Source organism: Enoplosus armatus, chromosome 3 (assembly GCF_043641665.1).
Source record: "Enoplosus armatus isolate fEnoArm2 chromosome 3, fEnoArm2.hap1, whole genome shotgun sequence".
In the NCBI taxonomy this organism is placed as follows: domain Eukaryota; kingdom Metazoa; phylum Chordata; class Actinopteri; order Centrarchiformes; family Enoplosidae; genus Enoplosus; species Enoplosus armatus.
In genome coordinates, this window is record NC_092182.1 from 22,866,752 (window position 1) to 22,877,719 (window position 10,968).

General features: G+C 41.1%; 1 protein-coding gene across 1 annotated transcript in view; it reads right to left on the bottom strand.

Moving 5' to 3' along the window:
• The window catches only part of arhgef10la (Rho guanine nucleotide exchange factor (GEF) 10-like a), an 85,215-nt gene extending 84,771 nt beyond the window's left edge, over positions 1–444 (bottom strand). Inside the window, exon 1 of the mRNA XM_070902476.1 lies at positions 162–444. Coding sequence (XP_070758577.1) covers positions 162–444 — 283 coding nt within the window. The remainder of the gene's footprint in view (positions 1–161) is intronic.
• Between the last annotated feature and the right edge of the window lie 10,524 nt (positions 445–10,968).

The following is a 10,968-nucleotide window of genomic DNA, read 5'->3' on the forward strand; positions in this document are numbered from 1 at the left end:
ATTAAAGGATCTGAGTCAAGTCAGGTAAATTTGCCTGAATTGGCTGTACAATCTGTGCAGTATGCAGCACCCTCTATCCTTAGACCCTCGGTTTGGATTAGGAAACCCCCTCCCAAAAAAAGCTGAATGTATGATATATATTATTCCTGAAAATGTGTTACCTGGAGTGGAAAAGGAAGCTACATCCCTGGTGGGAATACCCTCCTGTCCAGCAGGAGGCGAAGTTCTGAGAAGCTGTGTGCTGTCTGTGCTTGCTTGAGATGTTGAATTGTCCTCCTTTTTGGACACCTGGTCCAATCTAACAGAGTCAGAGCCGATCCTTTTACTGTCCTCCTGAAGTTTCTCCTCGTCCGCACTGTCCTCAAACAAAAACTCTTCCCCTTGCTCCTCGTCCTCCTCCTCTTCATCCTCCTTTGGCGGTTGCTGAGACTTCACAGTCGACATAATCCCTGGAAAAAGAGACATAATTGAAGTGTGAAAATAGTTTGTTCCAAAATTAGATGTCCACCATTTGATTTGAAAGTGACACCTATGGTGATAAAATGATTGATACCACAAAATCAAAAAAGATTTGAGTATTAAAGAAGATAAAGTTCCTTCAGGCTTTGCATGACAGAATGACAACACTTAATCCTCTCATAATAATTCTAATAATAATGGAGTTCAGAAAATGTTCAGGGATCTGCAACCCGTATTCTACTACAAATCAAAGTCTTTTCTCCTGATATTAAGCTTCTCTTAATATGAACTCAGGGGTTATTGTTTAACCTTAATGTGCTATTTCCAGAGTAGTCAAGGTAAGAATTATGGTAGGGATTATTTGGATAAGAGAAAAAAAAAAAAGCTAAATAGACGAAAGGATCTGAATGTTCTCTGGTCTTTATAAACATACCAAAGCTGCTTAACAATAACAGCCACATGTAAAATACCTTTAAGATAAAACTCAGTGTTGTACTAAATAACACTGACCTGAACTGAACTGAACTCTTAACCCTACACTGAGTTCACAACAAAACGTTGTACATGCAGTAAAGTGTACTTGCTGTTGTCATGCAGTGCATGAAAACCAACCCTTCTCAAACTGTTTGTCTATATAAATGAAATGTAAGTGAAGTAATGTACACTTACAACGACTCCACATTTAGAGAAGTCTAATCCTAGCACTGTAAACATGGCATATGGTCATTAGAGAGACTGTTGGTTAAATCAAAGAGTCTGACGAGGCTTAGTGACAGATTAAGTAAGATATCCACACACCCACTGATGAAAACATATGCCCCAACATTACAGACCTCAATTAATAAGAGGCTAATTTCATCTCGTCTTATCAATGAAAACAGGTTTGACTGCAAACGAGACATTTTAGGAATTAATGAAAGACTATCAATACAAGCATGCAGTATTTGCAAACACATAATATGTTTTACAGGGATTTTGGACCCATGGGCGTGTAAATTGTCAGCTGTAATCATGGAAATTAAATTTGTCAAAATAAAATGGAAATGGACACATTTACCCTCAAGGTATCAAATTGACGCACACAGTAATTGTTTCACTATTTCACAAAGTGGGGATTTTCTATGACGTGCACACTCACTCTGTTTCTGTACATGTTAGTGTGCCACTCTAGAAACCAGCATCTGCTTTGCATTTTGATTAGCACTAAACTGCTTCCAATGCTGGAACATTCTTGGGCTTGATGGGGTAGTTTGTTGGGCTCCTTTGGGGAAAAATGACAGCATGGAGCGGAGGCGGCTGAACACTGGGCAGCTGTGCGGGAAAACCGTCCTGGAACATGCTGCATGTGGATTGTAAAATTCATTGTCACCACTTGTTGTTCAACCTGGATACAAGCGCTGTCGTGATGTCAGTTACGGCTCTCATTATCGTTTATTGCTGCCTGCTGAATTTGAAATGTTTGTAAGCTGTCAGGAATAGAGATGGCTTTGAATACTGAATTGCCACCGCATGTGTTTAAATTACAAGTCTTTAAATTAAGGTGAAAATAAAAGTTGTGTAAAGCAAACGCTCTTTCTTTAGAAATAAATTCTCTGCCTGTGTACAAGTATGATATGCCACTGCAGCCTTTGGACCCAGTCGCCTCCTCTGTACCACAAACACAGTTTCTCCAGTCGGCCTACTCATTGGTCAAATCAACAATGACTCTTTTGTGGAGGGAAAAACTTCTGTTCAGCCTAAGAAAGCATTGTTTCTCCATTCGTCAGTGCAGCACTGATTAGCTCACAGGTCATTTGGGCCATGGCTGCGCGGTCTGTGGCTCAGACAACTGGTGGAAAAAATGAAGGATTTTGTCAGAACAAAGCAGCATCCTCTTTGAGTGAACGTTACAGAAACCATCAGTGTACGATTCTATTGAAAGTTGAATTGAAAGTAACACTAATACAAAACTGGAACCCCAAAAGTTTTTAACTTAAAAGACCCTTCTGAGAATCAAAATGACAGGTATTCTTAACAACTTTCTTTGAGGGAAGGCATTTGGACATGCCATCAAACAGACTCCAGCTTAGAAAAATAAAGAGCCCCGGGAGTGGTGCTGTGTGAAAGCTATTCTAGGGGGGAAAATGAGATACATCACAGAATAGAGATGAAACCAACTCCTACACACCCTGTCCCTGACCTACATAGAGCTATGAAAACTCTCCCGCTGTGTACCAAATGTGGTAATGAGTGGAGGGATGGTGTATGAGTACAGAAGAAAGTGAGGTACACTTTCATGGGTGATCCATGGTACACCCGGTCACATGTTTGCAGTATACAGTTATTTTGTTATGTTTTTTAAATATCTTTTTCCCGATCTTTGATTACTGAGTTGGATCTTGTGGGTACTTGGCATCTGATTTATGCTGCCTGATTACATCTCAGCTCGCTATTGTACTGTACTTCACCTTACTAAGCAAGTAAGGATATGTAATCTGCTTTAAAAAAAAAAAAAATTAAATGACAGGGTTTAAAAACAAGCAGAAGATAAAAGAGTTTCCTAACCACTAACTGTATTTGAGGCTTTCAGTCGGGATTTTGCAGATCTGCTGGGTTGCATATTTAGTTCTGGCCACTGATTGCCACAGAGTCCTATGTTTGACCAACTGCCGACAACCCTCACAGCCATTGGTCAGTTGCAGTCGGGTATATCAATAGACAATGGCAGAGGACAGCAGCTGGTGATGACTGAATAAACAGCATTGGCAAATCTAACAGAAAGTCACTGAGAGCAGCGCTACTTTAGGCTTTTCCTTAACAGAAAATGGCACACAGACACTCAGCAGACAATGAGAGACCAGCGGACCATTGACAACAACAAACAGTGCCAGGCAGAGATGATTCTGCCTCTGGCGCTCCTTCCTTCTTCAGCTTCCCAGAAGACCTCCTATCAAGAGATATGAGTGTGACTCGGCCAATTTAGGAACTGCAAACAGCTCCTTGAGAACAGACGGAATATGTCTTTCTTGAGCTGTCAAAAGGCATAACAATCTGAGTGGGAGGCAGTTCACAGACATTTGTGGATTTCATGGATTCGCTTAAACATAACGTTGCTCTACCAAAGATTTTAGAACACAGTGGAAGCCAAGTCTATTGCATTATATATTATGAACGTAATGAATATTTCAAATTTCACTTTAAATGAATTTCTGAAGATTGTGTGCCAAAGGCCATGTGGAATATCATATCACACTGTAAACACAACATGATAAGAGGTTTATCTATGCATATTTGAGGTAGTTTATTCCTTCTTTCCCCCAGGTTTGCTGTCATGTTGCCACTGTTAAGACATTCGGGGATATATTATTCATTGAGGAGCCAGTCTGGCCTTCATATGCCCTCTGCTGCAGAGAGCAGCTCCAATAATGTCAGTCTACAACAGCAGTGGTGTGCTTGTGGTGTCACATTAGTCAAGGACACAGTGAGAGTAACCTGCACCTCCCATCTGCCATTTGTGGTCACAGCACAATAGCGTACTGGATTCCTGTGTGTGCTGTACTGTACAAATACTGAACCGAGATAATAATGTCCTGAATGTGTTGACCGGACAACGCTTTGTTTATCAAGAAAAAAATGTATGTGTAGGTTGAACTGTGCAAAGACATTTCTTTGAATCATTTTGGCACACAATTTTTCAGCCTATGACAAGCTAAAGATAAGTAATAAATCCTGTAACACAAAGTGACAGCTGTATCTGCAGAGGCTTGACTGGTTTGTGGATCAATGCCGACTACTCAACAGTTACCTTTCTGTGTCAGTGTCTCTCTCCCTCCAAATTTGCCTGAGATTCATCACGTTTTTAAGTTTTCTTCAGCATCAAAGGAACATAGTAATAGTTGTCAGTACATCCATGGGTACATTGCAAACAAGAACTGCTAATAGCTAATTCGGCATAACTTTCAATGCTGCCAGTTTGCCAAAATGTAAACAAATATAGCCAAAAGAAAAATCAGGAAGTAGCCCGCAGTATGACGCAGATGACACAGGATGTGAGGGGGGGTCTCGATTTTGTCTGAGGGTGGAGGGCCCACAGTGTCAGACTTGAAAACCCTTGCCCTAATGCAACAAATAGTCAGACACTCCCTGTCTGGTACATGCCCACGCCTTTCTAACTCCACACTTCCAGGTTCCAAGCCCAAGCTGAGATGTCATCATGGTTATTTTGTCAGACTTGACTCAGCTTCTCCAGAGCCACAGAAGACTAAATACAACTGCTTTTACAGGCTTAGTTGTCCCTTCATTAGACGCATGAAGTCACCTTTATGTGTAAAATCAGTAGAATTCCCATTTAATGTATTTTAGTACACAGATGATGCTTTTTGATTATGCTAATGTTTCTTGTGTAATCTATAAGTCAAAGCTCCAGGATGAAGTTTCCTTTTAGTGCTGAGAAGACATTAGTTACCTCTTCTACCAAATCCAGCCTGATCTTGCTCTTGGACAACAGCATCACTACAAGATCTACAACTGGGACCACAGAGTACAGAACAGCAATAGTACATCTACACTTGCGTAGGTCTAAAATGTCCGACAATTCCATTATTTGGCAGGTGCAGTGACCAAACTCGATTGGATTCCCACAGTCAATTGTTGCTTTTGTCATCATTGTGTGTGTTTGATGTTAGCTATAGGTAGCGAGGCCTGCTTTCACTGTCAGTGCAAAAGAGGGGCGGCTGCTCCTTTGATGAGCCAGTCAAATCAGATATCACACATGAAAATGTACTCCTGAATGAAAGAGTTCAGTCACTCTTCGGGAAGTGTCATACGATGCTTTTAATATCGGCCAAATGAAATCTTCCCACCATTTAATGTAAGCTCGAGATGTGAGGTGATGATTGTGGGTTTTTCTTTGGTCTTGGAGTCCGTGTGAGGAGAGTTTACAGGAAATAAGACAAGTCATGTTTCGGCGACGAGGTGCGAGTGTGACAACCAAAATACTGTAGATAAGCCTCAACTTACAAACATCCCTGAATTCGTCCTTCTAGTTAATTATCTGACATTCCCAGAGGAATGTGGTGTGTGATACAGTGCACCAGTAAACATTTGGCAGGTTTGTCACCACTATCAAATGACTGACTGTGTACTTTAGCACCATGGCCTTGCATGTGTACATGTGATTGCGGGAGTGCAAGTTTTTCATGGGTGAATGTGTGGCTAAAGACTTCCCATTGATAGTGAAGTCTTTGTGGTAGCTTCAGGCCATGCATGCATGGATTGTTAATGTCTGTTGGAAGTGCTAGACTGTGACTAAGGCGAAAAAAACTAATACAGTGAGTCCATGGAGTTTCTTTTAAAAAAAAAAAAAAAAAAAAAGGCACTTGGACATCCGGCAAGTGAGGCAGAAACAGTGCCCTAGCACAAAATGCAAATTACTTGGTCAGAGGTCCCTTAGCTCCCCCCTCACCCCGCTCCTCCCTGTCTCCCCTCTTTATTCTGCCCAGAGTATAGAGGCAGCGTGAAATCCATCCTGGGAGGGGCTATTGTACTCCGGGAAGCAACCGTCAAACTGGAATGGTTAAGGCCAGGCCCGGCCAGGGAATCTCTTTTTATAGCCCGAGGCTGTGGAAGAGCTGTGCAGTGCTGCTGAAAAACAGCCGGCCAGAGGTGTGGGTCTGGGATGAGCCGCCAATCTCTCACTCATCCTTCCTGGAGTCTGTCTCAGGAACTGCTGCTATCATAACAAGGCCTCACGCTCTGTAGCCTCGCTGGCTCTCTCAGGCTCAGGTTTAATCGTCCATGATGGTGTGTACTCTGCCAAAGGGCCACACGGGTATCTGCCATTCCCATCCTCTCCTCCTCCACCTTCCCTTGTCCTCTCAGCTTCCCCTACAGCTGTCGGACTGAGACAGAGAGGCAGAAAAACCAGCACACCCACCCCCAACTCCACTCCATCAATGGCCCCTTTGGACAAAGCTGCTGCCTTTGCAACATGCTAACCATGCTGAGTGTGAGGAGGGAGAAAGAAGAGAGACAGAATGAGGGAAGGAAAGAGGGAAAGTGTTTGGGGGACAACAAATATATGCGCCTCTCACCTCCTTGTCCTCAGTAGTGTGTCCTCCGAGAAGCTTCAGGCACTCCCTGGTGACCCTTTAATCCTGGTAACCTCCCATAAACTCTCAGTTTTTACCACGCTGCTGGGTCCAACACACTCATCTTTATAGTCTCCTGCGAGGGCTGCAAGTGGCTGAAAACAGATTGGAATTCTCCTCTGCTGTTTACTTTCCCACAACTTCTCTCCTGCACCGTGCACACTAGCTGCTCTAGATGAGGTAACCCTCTTTGCTCCCTCCCCTTTCTCTCTGCCTCTCACGTCTCTGGTTCCGTTCCTCCCTCTGTCTCCCCTCTCTGTCCCTCTCTTTTTTAGATGGGTCCTTTCACCCCCTCAGCCCCTCTAGTCTCATTCTGTCCTTTCTTTGGTTTTCTCCCTCCTCCCACTCTCCAGACCCCTGCTGCTGCCCAGACAGCAGCAGAAAGCAGGGTGAGGGCTCTCAGACACAACTGGCCAATGGCAGAGTGACAAAGTCGAGCATGCGGCCAATGAAAAGCCTAGGAGCCGGTATTTGTACCAATCAGGGGAGTTATTCGGAACAAGTGGGCTGGACAAAAGGAATTAGGGGCAATACTGTCTCAGAGCACTTCCGTATGGGGCTGAACTAGTCTGTTCACACTGTACTTGAGTCAGCTGTATGAATTCCTCATTAATGGCTGAGATTTAAAAAGAGTAGGTGGCAACTGATTTCAGGTCATCAACACAAAGGAGATTTGAGGTGAGCAGATACATGATTTGGAGAAAATAATACTTTGCACATGCAAAATAATAATTCACAGTATTTTATATCAAAAATATAAACACTGACTGTTGCTTTAAAAAATGTTTGTTGTGAGTAAAGCATTAGCAGCATTAGCTGTTTTTAATTTAACTTGTTTTTAATCAGGAAGTATCTGGAGATACCACAGAGCACAATATGACCTATGAGGCAAGAAAGAGAAGAGTACCAGTGTTCATTCATTCATTCATTCATTCACATATATTATGCCACATAAAGTTTTATATTATTATATTATATGATATCCTATTGTTCATGAAATAATTCATGAGAATATTGATTATTGATATATAACTATGAGAACATGGAATTAAAGTCTGAGTATAATCAATGAAACCAAAGAATTGAATTAATATGCTGAATGTAAAAACAGCACAGACTTTGTGCTTTATCTTTCTGGTGATTATGTAAACTGTTCATGTAAATGAGCCTATCCTATCCTGAAAAACATTAAATAAGCAGTCTGGTATCCAGCTTGAAAAGAAATATAATGACAGGACTGTATTATCTTAAATTGCTAGTTTTACTGATGCAAAAGCAGCAATAAAAAGCTGAGGAATTATCCCCCACTCCCTAAAAGATGCTGGGGTTGAAAAATGCTCTGTTTGTCTATTTAAGTACCCTTTTAGTTTGGGTTTGGTTTACTGCTTTGAGCCATATATTGTCCAAAGTATCCATTGCTTCATTGTACGACTGTTCCCTGAGCCTTTCTCATTGGGTTGCTTATTTAGTAACACAGCAGCTACCTATGACCTTTTATTTTTAACTTTAACTTTATTGTGCCCAAGGGGAAATTTGTCTCACAGCCAGATAAAACACAAAACGATGACTATATGAATACATTCATGAGATATATATCAAAATATAGACATGTGAAAACCCACTCAAGCTCACATAAGACAATGTTTATGTTCTGCATCAGGTCCAGCAGAACATGAAACCTGGAGTACAGGTTGTGGTATATATTTGAAACAAATGACGATGCCAGTGAGTGAGTGTTTCACAAACATACATTCATAGTTTAAGTATTTGAAAAAATATATATGTTGTCTTTGAAGTAGTCTGTGAATGGCTTCTGTCTGCTATTTTAGTCCCTTACTGACTTTCTATTTCTGCCTCTAATCACATTTACAGTACTGCAGACTGCAGGCTCATGCAGATTGTGACGCGCAGCTCTGGAGGACGCTGCTCAATGAATACCCGGTAATGAGTGAGGTCAAGTCAAGAAAGTCAATCGCGTTAATTAAATCTGAAGTCCTCCTCAACTCAGCTCAAATATTCACATGCACGCTTCTTCATTCATCTGCAGACTAACTACAAGGCAAAACATCACACAGTGTTACTGTTGTCCAGAAGATTTATTAAAACACATTGAACAAATACACAGAATACAAATAAAAAGATGACAATTCACTTTTTCATTCAATTGCTATACAGCACAAATATCAGAACCATAACACTGCTTGGAGCTCATTGTCTGTAAATGCTAGATACACTACCACCTCCCCAAAGTGAACCGTCATATCAAACGCTTCACATGCTGTGCATTCACTGCAACAAAGGTGCCTTTTATCAGGGTCTTTTGGTAGCTTTTGAAGCCATGTTAATAAGCATGTACATACATTGTTAACATATTTATAATATTAGACTGAAGCCTTTTTTTTCTAACAGACATTACATTCATACTGACTTCAGTTTGATTGCATTTCATTGGAGTATTGTGTTTTTGACGTCATCTCGTGGTCATCACTCCAGAGGGAAAAAGGACATGATTTTGATTGATGAGCACATACGGTGCACACTGCAGTTCTATGGCAACACCATCCAGCAGACATTCATCTTTTTTTTCAGTTTGATACATAACTCTGTATGAGATGGACTTATCTCTGAAAAATCTTTCAAGTATTTACACGTTTCTGAGGTTCTATCTGTCGAGCAACCTAATACATGTCATGGTCAAGTAATTGATGGCATGAACAGAAACACAATGAACAAAACAGCACTGATAAACACGAACAAAGAATAGCGCAAAAACTGATATGATGCACTTCAAGGTTCATTTGATGTTTCGAAACAGAATTTTAGTTCCAAGTTAACGCATGTTGTCTGAGAAATGATGGGCGGGGGGGGGGGGGGGGGGGTCAGAAGAGAGCACCTCAGGACAACCGTTTGAAGTGGCAAAAGGAGAGTAAGAAAATACGCTCACCAACTCTGTACAACACTACCTCTTCAGTTTAGATCAGTCCAATCACAATCGTCATCCCAACAATGTCAAATAACTTCTGTGGCAATGGCAATAATAATACAAACAGGTAATGCCACTGGTCTTTGGAAAAAAGAAAGAAAGACAAAATATGTCAATAACAATTTGCACTTTGAATCCAAACATTCGAGCAATGCCTTCATAGAAAAGGAAATATAGTAAGCTTGAATTTATAAAAGATTGTTTTACTTAATGGACAGCCATTTTAGCACATAATAGTAGTAGATGGAATGGACAAGATATGTAGCTATACCATGCTAACGTGTCTTCACACCAGGTAAAGCAATAGGCAACAACATACACTCTTGAAAGAACCCAAACGTATCAGAGGAAACTGGAAGTGAAGACATTATCTAAAGAGTAATGCTGTGCAACATTGGTCCTTAGAAGCAGATAAACAGAGAAAATTCCTTCAAATGTAGGTTTAGACTGTGACACTACCAAATACAGTCTGCGCCTCTGTGGAGGAAATACACTGCATCAAAGAACAAAACATACTGGATCATCTTCTTTAATGGCACCAAGTGACCAAATACATCTTATTTTACCTTAACATAAAGAGAAGCAAACAAAAGCTCATTTTGCGACAAATACTAGACTTAAGGTGACATTGCGCCATAAGCACATATGTTCTTATTCAGTTCTAACAATGAAAGGGAACTGGGGAAGTCCCTGGGATGTAAGTAAGATGGGAAAAAAAGCCACTCTCCACTCAGGACTCTGTTCTCAGCTAGGCCTGAACTTTAAAGCCCTGTATGTGGATGTAGACCAGATGAGTTCCTGTTTATAGTGCAGTCCCAGTGGTCATGACCCCAGGGTTAAGCTCTACAGCCACTACTAACATTCAAATATAATAAGAATCACAAATATTGTACCATACACAGAAATACTCAGTCTTCTCTGAAATGCGTTAAAAACCACTCCTGCAGCTTCTTCTTCTCGGCTCGATCTTCATGTACGATGCCCAGCCAGGATTCTGATTTCATCCATGTATGTATACATATTTTCACTATGATTAGACCTATGTGAGGTAAAATAAACAGCAGTCTCTGAGTATATACAGTACAAGAAGCCAACCCTCACAGGTTACTGGTACTGCAGTCAAGTGTTTCTGCAGGTTTGGCAGAGATTACTTTCTCCAAATTACCAGCGGGTGGCAGTCTTTAGAGGATTCAGACAGACTGTGTCCAGCTACTGCATACATGATAATAGTTTTTGATGCTTTCAAATCAATAATTTATCCACTGGTTACTACATGAATGACAAAACACATATTCATTTAAAGTAACAATATTGGCCCTCAGAAAAACAATCTCCTATCAAACTATGACTGAAGACGTCCTTAACTCCACGCCTCTTCACAGGGAACAAGCTCCAGTG